The sequence below is a fragment of the Schistocerca piceifrons genome, chromosome 2 (genome assembly GCF_021461385.2).
Source record: "Schistocerca piceifrons isolate TAMUIC-IGC-003096 chromosome 2, iqSchPice1.1, whole genome shotgun sequence".
NCBI lineage: Eukaryota > Metazoa > Arthropoda > Insecta > Orthoptera > Acrididae > Schistocerca > Schistocerca piceifrons.
In genome coordinates this window covers 620,032,413-620,054,549 of record NC_060139.1, presented here as the reverse complement: position 1 = coordinate 620,054,549, position 22,137 = coordinate 620,032,413, and the positions used below count along the sequence as shown (strand labels likewise).

At 44.7% G+C, this 22,137-nt stretch overlaps 1 protein-coding gene across 3 annotated transcripts in view; it reads left to right on the top strand.

The window, feature by feature from the left end:
• Positions 1 to 22,137, top strand: part of LOC124776340 (myosin-7B) — a 299,944-nt gene that overhangs the window by 228,432 nt on the left and 49,375 nt on the right. For all 3 annotated transcript variants that reach the window (XM_047251286.1, XM_047251287.1, XM_047251288.1), the window contains 3 exons: positions 5,286 to 5,517; positions 8,171 to 8,380; positions 17,196 to 17,513. In XM_047251286.1, coding sequence (XP_047107242.1) covers positions 5,286 to 5,517; positions 8,171 to 8,380; positions 17,196 to 17,513 — 760 coding nt within the window. The remainder of the gene's footprint in view (positions 1 to 5,285; positions 5,518 to 8,170; positions 8,381 to 17,195; positions 17,514 to 22,137) is intronic.

The window sequence follows — 22,137 nt, the reverse complement described above, 5'->3', positions numbered from 1 at the left end:
ACCCAATATAGCTTGCAATATCTTCCTCTATTTTCATTCTAAGAGGATAAGTCCCTCAGGTGATCAGTCACAATAATTCAGACTTCAAATATGATTAATATTGCTATTATTGATCCGAGATTCCAGCACTCTTTCCACATAGATCTCGTACGCAGTTGTAGACTTTGTTGAGATGTAAACGGTAAATAGTATGAATACTATTGATTCTATAATCGATTTGGTTCACAGGTTTAATGATATTGTTGTTTATGTATGTCCCTTTGCTGGACGTCTACGTTTGATATTTCAGACGCCTACGTTTCAGTCCTTCCCTGTACGCCTAGCCAAGATCGCCTGCATTTAAGTCGGATGAGGCAGAATTTTGTAGCCCCTCCTCCGGCCCTCATCCCAGACAGCCAGTCATCTTCACTCATGCTCAGATCACAGGTACGACCACATCACCGCATTAACTGCGAAAAAAGTTTGTGCTACGCCGCCACCGCACCCGTTCTTGCGACCCAATGCTTCCGCCATCCACGTCGGCTACCCCACGTCTGGAGTCGCATTGTCCGTCCTCCTGCCTATCTCGCTACGACGAAAGAGGGCGTATGGCTGTTCCACTTACCTTCCCTGGCTGACATCTACACATATCTTTTCAACAGAAAATGTTCTAATAATCTGTATCTTTTCTGACATACACATGATATACAGATCTTCATTGACTCCATTTACTTTACGTTTTAGTTTAGTTAATTTCTTTCCATTTTAATATGCCGAGTGAATCAAAAGTAACACTTAGTGGGTGTAATGTACACATCCAAAAAAGAGTAAAACGTTAAACAAAGTTCTGTTTGAAATTGCTTTTTTCCGAGTTGTGCTGCATTACGTCATTTGTGATAGGCATCACATCCTGGGCCAGTACAGGCTTCTGGCGTATCGCGTTCGTCAGCATGTCGACTGATGTTGCTTAGTACACCACTCTGTACTGTTTGGTTCCTTATGGCACGTATTGACTACGGTGTTATCTGTTGTAATCTATCGTGCTGTTGTGCTATAGCAGAACCAGAGGTACTACGTAAATTCATTCTGTCGGTAGTTTATAGACTGCAGTCGTTGTGTACGGCACTCAGACGGTGAATATAGCATTCATGTTGCTCCACTGTTATGTCAACCTAATTTGAATGGAATGGGTTCTGTAATTGGTAGATGAAGATCCAACCATATGCACCCGCTCCGCTGTAGGGGTTTCGCAATCAACTGCATGGCGCCTGCTTTGGAGACAGCGATTCCACCCATTTCACCTGAAGAAGGCACAGGAGCCTGTTTACCCGTGTGGTTATCGTGAAAGCTTTTAACATGTACGTGATGGCGCATGTCAACCCTCGCATAATTACAATACTAGGATATCATCATACTTTTGCAGTGACCATTTGATGTGGTATAATAGACAATTAGTTACTCTGCGCACATGTTCTTCTACAGAGCCTGAGAGGCAGAGTGTATCGACCGTTTCTGGAACATGAACTGGTTCGTCTACTTCATAATGTCCCACTCGATATACAAAACAACTTATGGTTTATGCAAGACGGTTCCGCTGCGCATTTCAGTCGGGAGGCAGGAGAGTATCTCAATATTGTTTATCCAAATAAGCGGATAGGTTGTGCTGGACAAATTGCTTGGCCAGCCAGATCTCCGGATCTTAAATACTTGGACTTCTGTCTTTGGGATCGTTTCAAGGAGCTAACGTATAGTGTTGCAATGAGGAAGTAGCGTAGCTACAACAGCAAATTGAAAATGGCTGTGCAACTGTGCACAGTGAGGTGAACGGAGCCTGCTACATTACGAGAGTAGCAACACGTCGAGCACGTCACGTTCTTCGTCTGTGTGGACATCCTTTTGAACACATTCTGCGGCAAATGTACAGTACGCACTTATATTAAATTTCGGATCCTTCCGCGTTGTTGTTTCCGCAAATAATTTATTTAGTGTTTGTATTGCACTTGTCCCTACTCTACTACATAACTCTGAAATAAAGTAATTTCAGACAAAACTTTACTTAACATTTTAATCTCATTTTGATACATACATTAGGCCGACCACTGTGGACGAGCGGTTCTAGGCTCTTCAGTCTGGCATGGATGTGTGTGATGTCCTTAGGATAGTTAGGTTTAAGTAGTTCCAAGTTCTAGGGGACTGATGAGCTCAGATGTTAAGTCTCATAGTGCTCAGAGCCATTTGAACCACTTTTTATGTATACATTACGTCAATAGTTACTTTTGAATCACCCTGTGTAAGGCACTTTTATTTCAAAAGTTCAAATCGGTCTTCGCACTGTCTCCACCAACCAGCAGGTTCCCTGAAACATTTCCTTATTTGGTCATTCTACAGACGACACTGCACCGTGCCACAACAATGCGCAGCATTTCCCCGTCGAAGATTAATCAGCAAAAACATTTTTTTCATTGAATGAAACATTACGCGTCCCGGCAAGATTATCGGGTGTTTTGATTTTAATACATGACGGGAGCGTATATTCGCCTCGACTAATTTATTTGTGCCGATTTTTTATCAACGATATCCATAACTTGCTTATCAACATTTATCAGCCAATCTGAAGATGCCTTGAATTGGCCGAAACGCGCGAAATTGATGAATAAATAAACATTATTTTCAACGTCACAACCAAGACTGTTTTCTTCTCCTCATGATCCAAAACTGTTCCTTAGAATTTTTGTTTCGTACTTGAACTGGTGATCTAGGTTAATAATGTAAATTGGGTGAACACTAACTCCGTCGACAATGTTTCTTGTGTTCTTCAGGAATATTACCTAAGCGGTAATCAAAATTTTTCCGTTAAAGACTTTGCTTCAGCGTATATGCAACGCTGGTATATAAGCACCGACAGGTAGGCAAGGAGATAGTGTGGCCTTTTAACGTAAACTTTTTGCTCGCCCCTTATACTTTAGTATGAAGTGCTCTCCGATGCATAGTTATAGAATTTCATAACTTCGTCTGAGTTTTTACCCTCACTTACCTTGTTAATATATTGTTCTGAACATGCTGCACGACTTTATAAATGTCGACGGAATGCGCCATGTGTCCAGCCTAGAAATTAACATATTTGAGTCACTCACAGAACTTGTTGATAACGGTAATGATCCCTTTATTCTTAGCCATCAACTGAGTTCGAGTTTACGATGTGTAGAAATGCAAATATTGTCAACAACTTGAGAGTTTACTGACACGAAAATTATAACTTCTTATTCTTATTCTTCTTGCTGTAAGTGTTAGGCATTTGCATGTTACGTCTTCTTACTGTATGTGGTTAGCTTCAGTTTATTTCTCCGCCTCTTTCCTAATCTGCCTATTGATGTTTTCCCTATGGCCAATAATTCATTATTATTTTGGGCATTCTATTTTCATTCATTTTTGTGACGTGGTCTCTGCATTGTATCTATAGCCCTTGTTCTGTTCAGTTATGGTTGTAAGTGCTAATTCTTCTCTAATTATTGTATCCCTTATCATATCTGATACTACTCTTCTCAAAAACCATGTTTCCGCAGCTTCTATTTCCGATAATTTCTAGCTGCTATTGGCTAGGTCTCAATGTCGAAAAGTATAGACGCGACTGGTACTATTTTGTAGGACTTTATTAAGGTTCATTTCCTCACCTTGTTATTCAGAGTTTTGTATATGATCCCTTTAATGTAACTGAATCTTTCATTTCTTTCGGTGTGCCTTTATCATTTTCGAAGGGTTTGTAATTCATAGTAATATAGTATTTCCAGCGACATTGTTAGACTTCTAAAGCAATGAATGTATCGAAAAAATAGTTCAGTTGTCTCCAACTTTGTAGAAGTATGAATGTGTGCGATGTGAATTGCATGTGTGTCTGATTATCCGGGCACAAATAGTTCTCTGATACGTTTAAGTGCTTTTCTTAGTTTCTTCACGTGTGGATCCACAGCTTAACGTAATTCCTGCATGATGGAACCATTTTAACTATTCACCGTAGGCTATCACATTCTTCATACAAGATGACCTTAACTGCATCGTGTATTACCTTATATTACTGGATAGTTTCGTCATGTGGCCATTTTCGAATGCTGTTGTTTCCGTTCTAAGTTTGTTGTATTTAAAAACTATTTACAACTTTAAGGACGTAGCGCTAAATAGTATTTAAATCTGATGCACTTATCACCCACACAACTGCATTCGAAAATGACTGCAGGCCACTACCGGTCAGTAACGTAAGATAATAAAAATGGTTCAAATGGCTCTGAGCACTATGGGACTTAACATCTGAGGTCATCAGTCCCCTAGAACTTAGAACCACTTAAACCTAACTAACCTAAGGACATCACACATATCCATGCCCGAAGCAGGATTCGAACCTGCGACCGTAGCGGACGCGCGGTTCCAGCCTGAAGCGCCTATAACCGCTCGGCCACACTGGCTGGCGTAAGATAATACACGACGCAATGAAGGTCATCCCGTATAAAGATTATGACAGGTTATGGTCCATATTTAAAATGGTTTTATCATTTAGGACCTATTCTTAGTGATAGAATAAATTTCAATGTTTTTATTGTGTTTTAACATCACTTTTAGTATCAGAATCAAGAACTTCACTTATGACTCATCAGTCATGAAGAAAAGAAATAATAAATACATTTTTACTGAAACTTTCCTGGCATATTAAAACAGTGTGCCGGACCGAGACTCGAACTCGGGACCTTTGCCTTTCGCGGGCTAGTGCTCTACCATTTTTTTTTTTTTTTTTTTTTGCATTTTTGTTCGTTGTTGATCGTTGGGTTTGATCATTGCGGACGTCACATGACATCCGTTTAAGTTCGTTTGTTGATCCTTCCACTCAGTTATTTTATTACAGAGGCCATCCAGCTCACTGACCGAACACGCTGAGCTACCGTGCCGGCGCCATCTGAGCTACCCAAGCACGACTCACGCGCCGTCCTGACAGCTTTACTTCCGCCAGTACCTCGTCTCCTACTTTCCTAACTTCGTGAGTCGTGCTTGGGTAGCTCAGATGGTAGAGCACTTGCACGCGAAAGGCAAAGGTCCCGAGTTCGAGTCTCGGTCCGGCACACTGTTTTAATCTGCCAGGAAAGTTTCATATCAGCGCACACCCCGCTGCAGAGTGAAAATCTCATTCTGGGAACATTTATACTGCACAGACTCTGAACTAGACCACAAAGAACCTTCACATAATGGACATTTCTGTTGGAGAAGGAATAAAAATATTACGCAAAAGATAGTAGTCGAGTGACCGCCGTCGTCTTCCGCAGGTTGGACTACGTGCGCGACGCGATCGTGTCGCTGGTGCGCGTGATGCACGACACGGGGGACAAGCTGGAGCGGCACGAGTACCGCGAGCGGCAGCTGGGCGAGCAGCTCAAGAAGTCGCTGGCCAACCTGGGCAAGCGCGCCGTCTCCACCGACGCGGCGCTCGACTCGCTCGCCTCAGCCATCGCCATCCTGGACGACCGCATGCGCAGGTCGGAGCAGGAGGACAGGCTGGTGAGCACCACTCTGTGTGTGTGTGTGTGTGTGTGTGTGTGTGTGTGTGTGTGTGTGTGTGTGTGTGTGTGTCGCGTGCACGCGCACGTGTTGGTATTACACAGCGGTTCTGCCAGCCTTCATACGGCCCTGGCGGCAGGAAGCGACACACGAAGATTCTCGCGCACTTGCGGTGAGTAAGAGCAGAGCATGTGTTACCTGTAGCACGTCAAAAATTCTGTGAGACGTTCATTCGACTCGTCCTGAGACACGCCGTAGTGTCGCACGAAATCTCGACATTGCTGGTGGTCATAATATAAGCCCTCCTAGCCACGTGCGGTAATTATGCAACATATTACACACCCGGTTAACAAGAGAACGTTTGTAGGCTGACGGTATCAATTCTCAGCACTTCTGCCTCCCTCTTACTTACTCACTGGTCATACTGGACTCGAGAGTCCATTACCGCAGCAACGTATTTTCTCCATCTGTCCCTCTCTTGGGCTATTTCCTTCCATTCACCTTGAATACCTAGGCTCCTCAAATCAGCCTTCACATTGTCCTCCCATCTACGCCTCGGTTTCCCCACAGGACGTTTTCCTTCTAGGTGCCCTACCAGTACTCTGCGCGCTGCCCTGCCCTCATCCATTCGAGAGCTACGTGACCCGCCCATCGCAGCCTACGTGATTTAATAATACTGATTAAGTCAGGGCTTGAATAGAGCTCGTGAACCTCTTCGTTGTGCAGTTTTCGCCACTCTCTGCTAATGTCATCCCTTTTTGCTCCGAAAATTTTCCTCAAAATTTTGCCTCCCTCACATTGTCTTTTTAAGGGTGACCTGCCCCGCTTTCGCCCACAAATCAGGGTTAAAATAAACTCACTAAACAAGATACTGGTCACTTCCTCAAAAGAGCACACTGGTCGCTTTAGAACGCTATAGATGGTGTAGACCTGGTACCAGGCAGTCTTGTGACCCTCAGTCGCTGACACAAGGAATGGCAGGCAGTGGTGCAAAGTATAGAATCAACGCAGTAGAATGGCCCGAAGCGGAGACGTGGCAAAATGGTGGAAAGGAGCGATGGTTTTAGGACGTGCCTATTACGAAACTGTGAATGAAGTTGTCTGATTTGTTGGGTATCAGCAGGGAGGATCCTGCGTTGTAAGAGGTCCATGATTAAGGAATTTGTTGCTAGTGCACTCGAGCAGATGTAATTTCGATGGATTGCTCACGCGCTGCCTGCGATATGTGAGGTATAAGAGAATCTCAGACCAGAGAGCAGTGTTGTCAGCAGTAGGAGTAAGTTGTTGCAAGCGATCAGTCTGGTGTATCGTGTTGGCTGGGCCGGTCGTTGGGAGCGATGGCGGAACCTGAGCGTTGTAGTATAAGGTAAAAGCAGCCTCGCGCATATGTACTATTGTTATGTCAAGCCCCATGTAAATATTTTTAAAAAAATCTCTTAATAATAATCTTTCTTATAAAAAATAAACTTTTGATAATCATTCATCTCAATTTAAAGAACTTACTAATTTCTCTAATCCATGATCATCCCGATTATTGTAAAGAAAAATCAGTTGTTTCTTTTTATACATGACAAATCTATCGGCCAGCATTGCACAGGGCTGTGCCAGAAAAATTTCTTATAGGAGCAGATACATACGCGTTATCCGGCGACCTTATCGAGGTAAGAATTTCAATCTATTCAGTATGATCTTTCAGGGCCATGACGCAGCACTGCTGACGTCCAGAATTTACCAGTTTAAATTCACAGTCAATTATTGAAAGGTTATAAGTGAGTCACAATTTTATTGAGAAATTAGTCGCATTGTATTATTGGTAGGTTACGGAATTTTTTGTTGGGATGTTACAACGTGTCCACAAGAAATGATGTACCAGTCGCTCCCAGCTAACAGGGCGTAACAACAGTGGCTGAAAGAAGATGCATTGTCAATGCCACTCTCTTCCAATCCCGACATGAATTGTTATTTCCAGTGAATGTAAGTGCACGCCAACCAGTTTCCGAGCGAATACTGCGAAGAGAACGGCACATAGGGGGGAGTCTCCTAACTGGCAATAGACCACTGCTCAGAGGGGTTCATAGCGCTGCACCTCTTCAGCCGGTCGAACAAAACAGAAACTGGACAGCAGCCGTGGTCTGAACCGATTAATCTCCAGTTTGTTTCTTTTCAAATGCTCGGTCAACAAGTTTTGCCCTTTCTTCTAAATTTTTGTGGTGAATGTGCCGTGGACACTCCCGCTTGTCAAGATGACAACAGCCGTGTTCACAGGGCTGCTTGTATAGGTTCCTGGTTTGACGAACACTCAGACACCATATCGCGTCTCACCTGGCACCCTAAATCGATCGGTCATAATCCCATTGAAAATGTTTAGATCTACTCGGAGTAGTGGGTGAAACGTAGCAGTCAATATCCCCGCAGTTTGGTAATTCCACAGGGTGTAATCATCAGTGAGTGACTTCAACTAGATACTCAAACTCGAAGAAACTTGTGCATTCACATCTGCACCGAATTGAGGACGTCACCAACAGTAGACACTGTGCTACACGGTGAAGCGTAATCCCTCCTTGAATTTAAATAACGTTTTGTCCGATATATGTATACTCGCATGTTTTGTATGAGTGGGAGAGAGAGAGAGACGGCTGTTGGCGTGTTCCAGCGCGAGGAGCGGCAGGCTGAGCAGCTGCGGCGGCTGCAGGCGGGCCTGGAGCGCCTGGAGTCGTGGCAGAAGGTGGCGGAGGAGGCGCTGCGCTCTCAGAACAAGGTGCAGGCCTCTTCCGAGGAGGACGGCCCGGCCGCCGCCAAAGCCGCGGAGGCCGCCGCGCGGCTCGCGCACTCCGTCGACCGTCTCGAGGCCCGCATCGCCATGGTAACTCTCCATTCTTACTGCACGCCTTATTGTGTTCTTCTTTTGTGCTTCCCGTTTTGCCTCTCCTCAAGGCAGACGTACTTTCTGAACGAATATATCCTGACACCAGTTAGTGAGCAAGCAATAAAGGAAACAAAAGAAAAGTTCGGAGTAGGTATTAAAATCCATGGAGAAGAAATAAAAACTTTGAGGTTCGCCGATGACATTGTAATTCTGTCAGAGACAGCAAAGGACTTGGAAGAGCAGTTGAACGGAATGGACAGTGTCTTGAAAGGATGGTATAAGATGAACATCAACAAAAGCAAAACGAGGATAATGGAATGTAGTCGAATTAAGTCGGGTGATGCTGAGGGAATTAGGTTGGGAAATGAGACACTTAAAGTATAAAGGAGTTTTGCTATTTGGGGAACAAAATAACTGATGATGGTCGAAGTAGAGAGGATATAAAATGTAGACTGGCAATGGCAACGAAAGCGTTTCTGAAGAAGAAAAATTTGTTAACATCGAGTATAGATTTAAATGTCAGGAAGTCGTTTCTGAAAGTTTTTGTATGGAGTGTAGCCATGTATGGAAGTGAAACGTGGACGATAAATAGTTTGGACAAGAAGAGAATAGAAGCTTTCGAAATGTGGTGCTACAGAAGAATGCTGAAGATTAGATAGGTAGATCACGTAACTAATGAGGAGGTATTGAATAGAATTGGAGAGAAGAGGAGCTTGTGGCACAACTTGACTAGAAGAAGGGATCGGTTGGTGGTAAATGTTCTGAGACATCGAGGGATCACCAATTTAGTATTGGAGGGCAGCGTGGAAGGTAAAAATCGTAGAGGGAGACCAAGAGATGAATACACTAAGCAGATTCAGAAGGATGTAGGCTGCAGTAGGTACTGGGAGATGAAGAAGCTTGCACAGGATAGAGTAGCATGGAGAGCTGCATCAAACGAGTCTCAGGACTGAAGACGACAACAACAACACCAGTTAGTGCACATTTACATGGCGTGTGTCGACCCTTCATCTTTATGAGGGGGACACTTTCAGAGTGGTATCTGAAAGTCTGCCGAGGAATAAATACAGCCCATCCTTCCTCAAGAGCTGAAACCAGAGGAGACAGTGATGTCGGATGCTAGGATCTGGAGAGGAGTCGCCGTTCCAACTCGTCTCAAAGGCTGTCCATTGGATGTAGGTCGGGACTCTGAAAAGGTGAGTCAATTTCAGAAATGTTATTGACCACAAACCGTTGCCTCAAAGATGCTACTTTATGACAGGGTGCATTGTTATGCTCACACAAACGATCGTAGTATACAATGCTGTAAAATGCTTTGTATCCCGCCTGGAAGGCGGCGCGTGAGCCTGCCCCTGTAAAGTGAAGGGTAGGCCGAATGTAGGAAGTGATTAGGAGCAGGAAAAGGCGAAATGCTTCGGTACTGCATTTAAAAGTGGTTTTACTATTTTACTTAACTTTGGCTTATAGATGAGCACGTAGGTGCGAAGCCGTACATCAAGTTACAAAGGCAAAGTCTGTAGTGGCTCGCCCACTATGAAATAGAAAACAATGTTGCTTGGTCGTCTGCTCGGGATCAAATGGGCTGAATCCGGAGCAGCGTTCGTAGAGCTGCACAGCACCGGCTAGAGGGCACTGTCGCCGGTGTCGGTGTCGTAGTGCCAATCTAGCAGAGCGCACCTATGTTGTGGCATCGTAGCTATCGATACCACAAACGTGTTCACATGCTTCCGCATTTAGCGTTTTTTTGACCGTAATAAGGGGACCAAACCCCAACCACGAAAACATACTCTCATACTGTAACATCACCTCCTTTGGATTTCACTTTTGGCACTACACATGATGACGGGTAACGTCCTCCAGTCGTTCGCCAAACCCGAACCCTTCCATCGGATTGCTACAGGGTGTAGCGTGATTCATCACTCCAGATCACTCGTCTCTATCATCCACAATCCAGTGGCGTTGTTATTGGCGCCACCATATGCGTGGCTTAGCATTGACTACGAAAATGTGTGGCTTACTGCCCCACTATTGTACCCCCTTTTTTTTAACGCCTTTTGGGCAGTCATTGTACTGGCTGGAATACTGGCAGCACTTTGAAATTCTCTGGTGGTTCCTCCCGCTGATTTCATGCGATTTTTGTAAACACCTGCTGCAGTGCTCGACGATCCCTGTCCGTCAGTACATGATAGGTCTGCGCGTTCTTAGTTTAGGTGTGGCTGTTCCTCAATTTTTCCGCTTCACAGTCACATCAACAACAGTCGATTGAGCAGTTGTATACGGGTTGAAGTGTCCGTGATGGATTTGTCACTCAGCTGAAATTCAAGATTCCACATTCGTACTTATTGAGGTCTCCTGGCCGAGCTATTCTGCTGTTACTACATCTCTGCTGACGATAAAGTACTCCCCACCTCATTTTGTATGGTGGATCCGCATCTCGTGAGCTCTAGTGGTCAGTTCTGCATCACATAGGGGTGTGCGGTTACTTTTGATCAAATAGTTTACCATCATAAACAATCATTTTCAGCTGAGTAGCCACTTCTTACACTACACTGGGTTGCTGAAAAGCAGAATAGTGTCAGTATTATGACAGTACACATCTATTCAACATTCTCCCCACGCCAGGTTGATACACTTAAACATTGATGTTGCAGTTTTTCTAGTCCATCTGTCAAGAAATCGTCTGACAGATGCTCCAACAAGCTCGCTGCAACATGTTCGATGTCTTCGTTACCATCAAAATGGTGAACATTTATACACACATAAAAAAAGTTTTACATCACTCCGGTTCCCAGAACTCCTGAAGATAGACGTTGACTGGATATTCTATCACAGACACAGTCCCTTTCATTCAGAGATGTCACTAAACCCACCGAAATGATATAAACAACCATGCATGAGTAGCGCCTATTAGACGGAGAGGGTCCAACACTCGATTAATTCCAGTCATTCCACCAGGAAGGAGGTTGTGTTGTCTGTAGTTCAACCAAGCCTAGACGGTCAGTACCACGGTTCAATCGCGTCCACATTGTTACCTTGTGCCAGGAAGGGCTCTCAACAAGGGAAGAGTCCATGCGTCTCGGAATGAACCAAAGCGATGTTGTTCGGACATGGAGGAGATACAGAGAGAAAGGAACTGTCGATGACATGCTTCACTCAGGCCGCCCAAGGGCTTCTACTGCAGTGGATGACCGCTACCTACGGATTATGGCTCGGAGGAATCCTGACAGCAACGCCAACGTGTTGAATAATGCTTTTCGTGCAGCCACAGGACGCCGTGTTACGACTCAAACTGTGTGCAAAATAGGCTGCGTGATGCGCAACTTCACTCCCGACGTCCATGGCGAGGTCCATCTTCGCAACCACGACATCACGCAGTGCGGTACAGATGAGCCTTACAGTATTCCGAATGGACCGCTCAGGAATGGCGTCATGTTCTCTTCACCGATGAGTGTCGCATATGCCTTCAACCAGACAATCGTCGGCGACGTGTTTGGAGGCAACCCGGCCGTGCTGAACGCCTTACACACACTGTCCAGCGAGTGCAGCAAGGTGGACGTTCTCTGCTGTTTTGAAGTGGCATTATGTGGGGCCAAGGTACGTCGCTAGTAGTCATGGAAGGCGCCGTAAAGGCTGTACGAGACGTGAATGTCATCCTCCGACCGATAGTGCAACCATATCGACAGCATATTGGTGAGGCATTAGTCTTCTTGGACGACAATTCGCGCCCCGATCGTGCACATCTTGCGTATGACTTCTTTCAGGATAACGACATCGCTCGACTAGAGTGGCGAGCATGGACCCTATCGAACATGCCTGGGATAGATTGAAAAGGACTGTTTATGAACGACGTGACCCACCAACCACTCTGAGGGATCTACGGCGAATCAACGCTGAGGAGTGGGACAATCTGGACCAACAGTGGCTTGATGAACTTGTGGATAGTATGCCACGATGAATGTAGGCATGCATCAATGTAAGAGGACGTGTTACTGGGTATTAGAGGTACCGTGTTTACAGCAATCTGGACCACTACCTCTGAATGTCTCCCTGTATGATGGTATGTGTGTAGTGAACTCGAATTGATGTCTAGGCGACCAAACTCGCCTGATGTGAATCCTATGGGACCCATCTGCGTCGCTATCGGACGCCATCACCGCGTACGAAAATCAGCGTCCCGTTATTTGCGCGATTTACATGACCTGTGCGTAGACATCATATGCCACTTATCTACCAGCAAACAACAAACTGTCTGATCCCTGATAAGCATAATCAGTGAGGTATTTCGCCAAAAGACGGACAAACAGGCTATTAAACAGGTGGTCATAATGTTTTAGCTCATCGGTGTATGTCACTTTCGTTAGACTGCCAACCGTTGTCATACACCGCCAAATACATGGAAGATCAGACCTCACAAACAAACGAGGTGTGCCGCGATACTGACGTCGAATAAACATGACATACACATCCAACGGGTACGCTGATATGTTTCTGATGCTCGGCGAGTGGCGACACGATGCCAATGAAGCAACCATGGCGTATGCCACGAGATATCCTGGCTGAAGAGCTCTCTCTGACAGCCATTACGTTCTTGCGTGCTCAACAAGTACTTCGAAAACAAGTAGTTTCAGTAGGCGTGGAAGTACGAGACGAAGACCAGCAAGAAGTGAAGAGATGAAGGAATTTGTTTTAGCTGCAGCACATCGCGATGCCCATGTCAGCTTACGAGACGTTTGCTGCAGTTACTGGTATCAGCCTTTCATCTGTGTGGCGTATAGTCAGGCTTACAGGTTTCAGGCGTACCACCTGTCACAGATACGGGAGCTCAATGGGAACGATTTCAATTGGAGAGTTACTTTCTGCGAGTGGGCCGTGCATAATTTCACTCTGCACGCCTTCTCCGAACCGACGTTAACAAATCATGGTCAGTGACCGTCATAATAATCTTTACTGGGTCACAGAAAATTCTATGTTGGTACATCCTGTCGCTCGTCAACGGAGATAGTCCATTAATGTGTGTGTGAATCTTTGGAGATAAAATGGTCGGTCCATACTACTTCGCAGGTACACCGACCAGTAAGACGTATGGAGCTTTTATCGTCGAAAATTGAGGTCCTCTGGGAAGACGATTAGAGCGTTATGGTCTTGCGGAATGGTTGTTATTGTCTCCCGATTTAACACAGTAGAATTATTTTTGTGGGGATGTCTAAAGAATCGTGTTTATGTCAACCCAAAACACTAGATGACTTCAGACAGGGCATCGAGGAAGCATGTCGCTCTGTGACACCGACGACGTCTGCAGATTATTTAGAAGGCGCATTGCGTTGTGCATCAGGAACATGGATACACATTTGAACACTTCAGTTACATTAACAATTCCGCCACCAGACTATTCATCTGCAAGCATCCAAGTATTATGCACAATATGTTGAATCCACCCCTAACATTTTGAGGGTTTCTAGCTTCCAAAGTGATTTGAACAATTTTTTTAAGTACTGAACTGATTTTTACACAGCTACATGATATACACTGAAGAGACAAACAAACTGGTACACCTGCCTAATATCGTGTAGGGCCCCCATGAGCACGCAGAAGTACCGCAACACGACAGCATGGACTCGAATAATGTCTGAAGTAGCGCTGGAGGGTATTGTCACCAAGAATCCTACAGGGCTGTCCATAAATCCGTAAGAGTACGAGGGGGTGGAGATCTCTTCTGAACAGCACTTTGCAAGGCATCCCAGATATGCTCAATAATGTTCATGTCTGGGGAGTTTGGTGACCAGCGGGAGTGTTTAAACCCAGAAGAGTGTTCCTGGACCCACTCTGTAGCAATTCTGGACGTGTGGGGTGTCGCTGGAATTGCCAAAGTCCGTCGGAATGCACAATGGACATGAATGGATGAAGGTGATCAAACAGGATGCTTATCTGTCAGAGTCGTATCTAGACGTATCAGGGGTCCCATATCACTCCAACGGTACACGCCCCACAACATTACAGAGCTTGACCAGCTTTAACAGTCCCCGGCTCACATGCAGGGTCCATGGATTCATCAGATTTTCTCCATACCTCTAAACGTCCACCTGTTCGATACAATTTGAAACGAGACTCGTCCGACCAGGCAACATGTTTCCACTAATCAAGAGTCCAGGTGAGGCGTAAAGTTTAGTGTCGTGCAGTCATCAAGGGTACTCGAGTGGGTTTTCGGCTGCGAAAGCCCGTATCGATGATGTTTCGTTGAATGGTTCGCACGTTGACGCTAGTTGATGGCCCACCACTGAAATCTTCAACAATTTGCGAAAGTGTTGCGCTTCTGTTACGTTAAACAATTCTCTTTGGTCGTCGTTGGTCCAATTTTCGCAGGATCTTTTTCTGGTCGCAGCGATGAGATTTGATTTTTTACCGGATTCCTGATATTCACGGTACACTCGTGAAACGATCGTACGGGAAAATCCCCACTTCATCGCTACCTCGGAGCTGCTGTGTCCCATCGCTCATGCGCCGAGTATAACTCCACGTTCGAACTCACTTAAATCTTGATAACCTGCAATTATAGCAACAGTAACCGATCTAACAACTGCAACAGACACTTGCCATATACAGGCGTTGCCGACCGCAGCGCCGTATTCTGCCTGTTTACGCATCTCTGTATTTGAATACGCATGCCTATACCAGTTTCTTTGCGCTTCAGAGTAAAAAACTAATGTTGTATTTGTAAGACGTTGGGGTCTCCTGACCTTCATTGCTTACATATTCCGCCCTCACAATCATATTCCGCACATCAAGACGCTTCATTCGAACCCAAACTCGATAAGATAAAGTCAATGTTGTATGAATTCATGTAAACGATATGCAAATAACTAATAAATCGCAAGTGCACACCGTGGTTGAAATACTCGAGGCTGGCGTACACACATACATTCCAGACACGACGGTCACAGGAACTTTTAGTTCGAGAGAGGCAACCGCACGCCAGCAGGCCAGTCCCAACCCATCTATGTCGGCCAGTGGCCGCCCGTGGAGCGGACAGCGTTCGCTCGAGGGAAAGGAGGAACGACCCCGTGTTCGGCTTAAAAGCAAATTCCGTTACATTGTGTATGCTTTGGAAGGATTGGTTTGTGGGAGAAGACTGAGAGGAAGAAGGAGATACAAGGTGATAGACGACATAAAGGGAAGAGGAAATTATGCAGATCTGAAGAGGATGGCAGAAGACCGGACAGCCCGGAGAACTACCATGTGAAAACCTGCCTTTAGGCAGAACACTGATGATGATGATAATGATTATGATGATGATGATGATGTGTGGGAGCGACCAGCCTACGCATTCTTTACACATAGCACACAGATTCAGAGATTTTCACAGGGAGACAGCAATCGCCAAACACTGACACTACAGATTTCCGGATTGGTCGCCTTAAACGAAACGTCATTCTCCAGTTTTAGAAGAGCAATGATGATTGGCAAACGATATTTCTGACGCCTTGAGCTGAAGGAGTAATGGAAGAGACCGAAAGATATACCCCTTCACGTCTGGCATGGAGAGGCGCCATTCCGTTGTCACTCTTGGAGCGAGGAACAAGTCTCTCCTCACTACTTCACTGGGAGAGCACCTCTGTCGGGAGCGAATCGAAGTGCGACTCTCTATATTGAGTCCTTGCGATTAAGTGTTGTTCACTGTATTGGCCGACACACTTATTGTGCGGTGTGAACGGAGAGAGCTATAGTTAAACGCCTGCGAGCGAATTTTTGAGTGGCATTGCATTGGACTGGTTATCTGACCGGTGTACCACGCCAATAGTTAGACTAGGGGCGAATAGGAATCCTTGACTTCATCAAGGCGTAGGGAGAGTTTGATTGGCGAAGGTCAATCCAGATAGAACGAGAGTTATCTTATTTGTCAGCAGCGAGCGGCGCAGACAGCAGTCATCGCAGCTTAAGGTATTGTGCGCTACAGCTATTGCGAGCCCCATACTTCCTCCACAACAGTACACTTCACTGCATTTCACACGTGACAGTCTCGACTGTACCTAGCAACATTCTAAAGGGTAATTATTCAAGTTGAGTAGGCGCGCCTCTCAACCATTCTGCCAAGTCAATAACAATGTCAAACTTTGTATAGAAATTTCATTAATGAATCCTACCCTTAAGAGGTAACTTCACATACCGAAAAGAACCAGGATATAACTTGTTCAATTCATAACTAAAAGTGCCATTGTGATTTCTCAGAATTTTTCCAAAATAAATAATAACTTTCGTTAGTTTCATGTTTTTCTTACACTAAGCAGCACTACTCCAGTACCCAAGTATCCCACTAGTTACTTAAGAAATTTTGTGAATTTTTTGTGTCATTTCCTTACAGCGGACGACTCCAGAAGATATTTATTGCTGAAAGTTTTTCAGGCATTTCTCTTTAGAACGTTGGGAGCGCCTGTCTGACTTCTGTAGTAGTGTGGGGGTGGAAATTGCATCTTGCAGGAGCCACAGGGTAAAGGGTACATCTCAGATTAATCCGTTGCGCAGAATAACAGAATCTCAGATCAACCCCACGCTCACATATTTAAAAAAATTGTATCTCGTTACTGTAACTCTCCGGAAAATAAGTCGGTAAACTATGTTCATAGCACCACAGGAAGTATAATTTTTGTTATATGGACCTATCTCAATAAATATTCCAGTCACTTATTGTTTTGTAAGTTACAGGGGGAATACAGTTTATCTGAAACACTGTGTATATTAAACATGCGTTATATGAAAATGAATCGTTATTTTGGGACGCTCCGTACATGTTAGTGAGTGAAGACTGCGGCGGTTGCAGGAGCAGGCGGCCACGGAGCGCCCGTGCGCGCCGGCGGCGGCGGCCGTGCCCGCCGAGTGGCGGTCCGAGGTGCTGCAGGCGCTGGAGTCTCAGCGGTCGTCGCTGGAGGAGACGCGGCGGCTGGCGGGCGCGGCGGCAGAAGGCGCGCGCGAGGCGCGGCACGCCGTCCACCGCGAGCTGGAGAAGACCGCCAACGCGACGCTGGAGCGCCTGGAGGACGTGCGCCGCGAGCTGGCCGCCGTCACCTACAAGACCGCCGGCGTGCTGGAGGGCAAGCTGGCCGACGTGCGCGCCGCCGCCGCGCAGGACCACGAGGAGGTAGGTGCTGCAGCCACGAACTCCCGCTCGACTAGCTTTTGTACTGTGGTCAGAGGGGCGATGAGCATGGCAGAACGAAAGTTGAAACGCGTCCTTAGAAAATTTTATAAATGACTGTGCTGATAAACCTCTGACGTTATTTGATTTTCAAACAGCTGAGCAAAACTGAACGTACTCAGACATTTCTCTCTTTGCTTATTCTGATCTCACTAAACTGACACACAATATTTTTAGCGCAACGCAGTCTGACTTTCAATAATCCCTACAAAAGAGTTGCCCTGACTAACTATTTGGGGAGCAAAATAACTGATGATGGTCGAAGTAGAGAGGATATAAAATGTCGACTGGCAATGGCAAGAAAAGCGTTTCTGAAGAAGAAAAATTTCTTAACATCGAGTATAGATTTAAATGTCAGGAAGTCGTTTCTGAAAGTATTTGTATTGAGTATAGCCATGTAAGGAAGTGAAACATGGACGACAAATAGTTTGGACAAGAAGAGAATAGAAGCTTTCGAAATGTGGTGCTACAGAAGAATGCTGAAGATGGGTAGATCACATAACTAATGAGGAGCTATTGAATGCAATTGGGGAGAAAAGGAGTTTGTAGCACAACTTGACAAGGAGAAGGGACCGGTTGGTAGGACATGTTCTGAGGCATCAAGGGATCACCAATTTAGTACTGGAGCGCAGCGTGGAGGGTAAAAATTGTAGAGGGAGGCCAAGAGATGAAAACACTAAGCAGATTCAGAAGGATGTAGGCTGCAGTAGGTACTGGGAGTTGAAGAAGCTTGCACAGGATAGAGTAGCATGGAGAGGTGCATCAAACCAGTCTCAGGACTGAAGACCACAACAACAATAACCTATACCATTCATGAATCACTTACCTCACAAAAATCCTCGTTACTCGAACTGCTGCAATACAGCGAGCGCCAATACTGCCAGCTAAATAAAAGATTCTAACTACTGAAGGCACTAACTACTGATAGGCACATGGTTAGCAAATGAAAGATTTTGATAGAGAACAAACAATGTATTTACCTTAATAGGGTTCAAAAGTCATAATATATATGTATAATTTGTGACATCCAGTTTGGCAAATTTCCTTTTTCTGACGGACACACTTCCAGATCGTCTGCTCATATTAACATCTCAAAACTCCGCCATCTCTCTCCCCACATCCACCACTGCTGGCGGCTCACCTCGAACTGCGCAACGCTACGCGCTGTTCACATCCAACTGCCCAACACTACAATAGCAAATATTCCAACAATCCAAACCAGCCACAGACTGCACACAGCACAGTCAGTGATTTTCATACAGAGCGCTACGTGGCGTTACCAACGTAAAAACCTAAACAGCCTACTTACAATCTGCCCAACACGAGTAGTGGATCCCTCATTACCAGCGTAGTAAATGGCCAAATGTTGATCAGACTGTAGTGTCGGCGCCACGTGCTAGCTGCTGCGAATTCTCCTAGAGCAGTGATAGTACAAGATTGTTATGTTTAAAGTGCAGCTACTCACAGAGTTCTAGTGTTCACTGTAATTATCGTACAGCAGCGAAACTTGGTAGATATTCTAATGCGTTAATGTGGAACCAGCTTGGGCTGAATAAAAATTAGTTCCAGTTTTGGCCACTAGGTCTAATCTGGCGCTGTGAATTCAAACAAGGCACGTGGAAATCTTTCCATATGTACTAGATTAGGAACGGGACGTGCACAGAAAAGGCCAAACAAATGAGAAAGGCATGATGTTGATTTTATTATTAACCACCGCTTATACAGTTTGTTCAGTATGAGCACCAGAGACATTGACAAGTTACTTCATCCGTACGTAAAACGACGCGATCAACAGTTGCTCACAGCAGTTCCCGTGGAATCTGAGCAACTGGCCGTCAGATCATATAGAACCCAAGCATATCCCTGGTAAATGCGTTCCTTTGGAAATGCGCAGAGTCAAATTTCACGTGGCTTCAAATCAGATGATCTTGCAGACCTCCTGAGAAATCTGGGGAGATAATACGTTCGTGGAAGGTTGCATTAAGCAGAAATTTTACGGGGTAAACAACAAGAGGTGACGCCTCATCTTGCATGAGAACAGTGGTTTCCACACACTTACTGTCTTCCAAAGCAGGAATCACATGCTGCACAAGGAGGTCTCTATAACGTGCAGACGTCACGGTACAACTGGCAGGCCCTCTGGATATATTCTCTTCAAAGAAGAAATGATAGTGAAAAAAAGCTGCCTGTGAATCCACACCACACGGTCACAAACGGCAAGTGCAGTGCCCGTTCGTGCACAATACGCTGTTTAGCAGTACTCCAGATTGGGCAGTTCTGTGCATTCACTCCACCCTGTAGTGTAAAATGTGCCTCGTCACTCCACAGAATATTGCCCGGCCACATGTCATCAACTTCGATCCGTGCCAGAAACCGAAAAGCAAATTCAACGCGTTGCTGCGGATCACGAGGTTTCAGTTGTTGCACCGTCTGGATCTCATACGGGTATCAGCGTAAAATGGACCGCAAAACTTTTCGTACTGTTGACCATGGGATGGACAATTCTCGTGACACTACACGAGCGCTAGCACTGACTGGGACACTTGCTGCATGGGCAGTTACAGCAACAGCAACCTCGTTTGCTAAAAACAATTTCACTAAAAGCACACGGTCTCTCTTCTCGACAGCCATACTGTTCACTCACGCTGTGGCCTGTCAAATCACAAAGTGGGTGTCATACCGTCAAACAAACTGTGTACAGCGCCAGATTTGCACCTGGTGACCAAAATTGGAACTCATTTTTCCAGCGTAAATCGAATCCGCGTTACGGCATTAGCATATCTACCAAGTTTCGCTGTCACACGATAATTACAGCTCGCTTTGGACCTCCGCGAATAGCTGTATTTCAATTGTAACCACGCTGTATAATGAGTGAAAGCAGACTCCTCCGACAAAATTGCGATGGTTGCTCTGGAATGTTTTGCCATAATGGACTGGTGCTCTTCAGTGGATCGTTACGGTAATAATGTAATTATAATTTATTCGGTTTGTTACGGCGATCGCCCTTGTTTTTTTGAATATACCTTTGCGACAGTGAAGATGCCTATATAAGCAATCACCAAAGCGTACAACACAAAACAAAGGGTGATGCAGGAAATACGTAATGTACTGTCGATGTACAGTACATTATATAACAAATGCAGAATTTAATTACTGAATATCAGGCCCGCCTCTCATACGAAGAGCTGTGTTTTATACAAATCGAAACACGTTTCAGCATCTTTGTGCCACCGTGAGTGGATATTCTTTACCCAGTTCTGTAAAATGTAAACATATTCTAAGTTGTAATTATTCTAACGACATTAGGCCTATAAACAGTTTTTGTCTGTTGTTGACATTACGTTTATTCTTCTACATTATTCGGTCGGGCGCTGATGACCGCACAGTTGAGCGCTCCACAAACCAAACATCATCATCACATTATGTCGGACCTTCTATAAGACACTGGATATTGGTTAGCTCGTCATCTGTAATTAAATGATAATATTGTGAGTTTGGTTGCCAAGTTAACAATATCCATTGATGTACAAAGGTCCTAAACAACCCAGTAATGTAGAAAAAGTAACATACAAAATGACAACAACAGACAAAAACTCTTTTTCGTTTTCATTTCGTTAAATAATTATTATTTAAACATGTTTACACTTTAAAGAACTGAATAAAGAATATCCACTGACGATGTCACAAGGATACTGAAACATGTTTGAATTAACGCAAAAAACAGTTGTTTTCATAACAGGCAGACCTGATATCCAGTAATTTTGTCTACAAACACCGATACATGGGTACTGCAATAGCTGCAAAACTATATGATGAGTAAATATAGAAGTGTTCTGTTCAAATGTTCAAATGTGTGTGAATTTCTAAGGGACCAAACTGCTGAGGTCATCGGTCACTAGACTTACACACTACTTAAACTAACTTACGGTGAAAATAACACACAGACCCATGCCCGAGGGAGGACTCGAACCACCGGCGGGAGGGGTCGCGCCAGAATTGTTCTCTTAGATGTATTGTACATCAATAAACCTGTCCGCAGTGCTGTGTATCACTGTCAGCAAGCAACTAACACGGCCGAAAAAGCAAACCCGAGACAGAATCGAGCAGCATAGAACTCAAGTGTGATGGCAAAGACTTAAGTGGGCAGCAAGTACAGTAAGTGAATGGGAAAAGTTACGTACAGTAGTTAATTACACGTTCGATGGAACAGTTGGACGATTTCTCTGTCGAAATAAAGTGGAACAAGTCAGTTTACAAACGTTATTAGTTTTAACAATAATGAATGTAATATTTTACTGACCTACTTTTGCTATGATATTTAAAAATCAGGTTTCTCTTGCAGGTAATTAGGTAAAATTTCGTCTGTGGGAATGAGGAGTTGTCAGAACAAAAGCTTTTAAGCTGAATTTAAACCTTACTTTGCTACCTTTCAGACATTTCATGTTACTGGGCAATAAATCGAAAAATTTTGTTGATATGGATTGAACTCCTTTATGAGACACTGACACCTTTACTAATGGGTAATCCAAGAATCGAAGGTACGTTCATTAATCCAAGCATTCGCAAA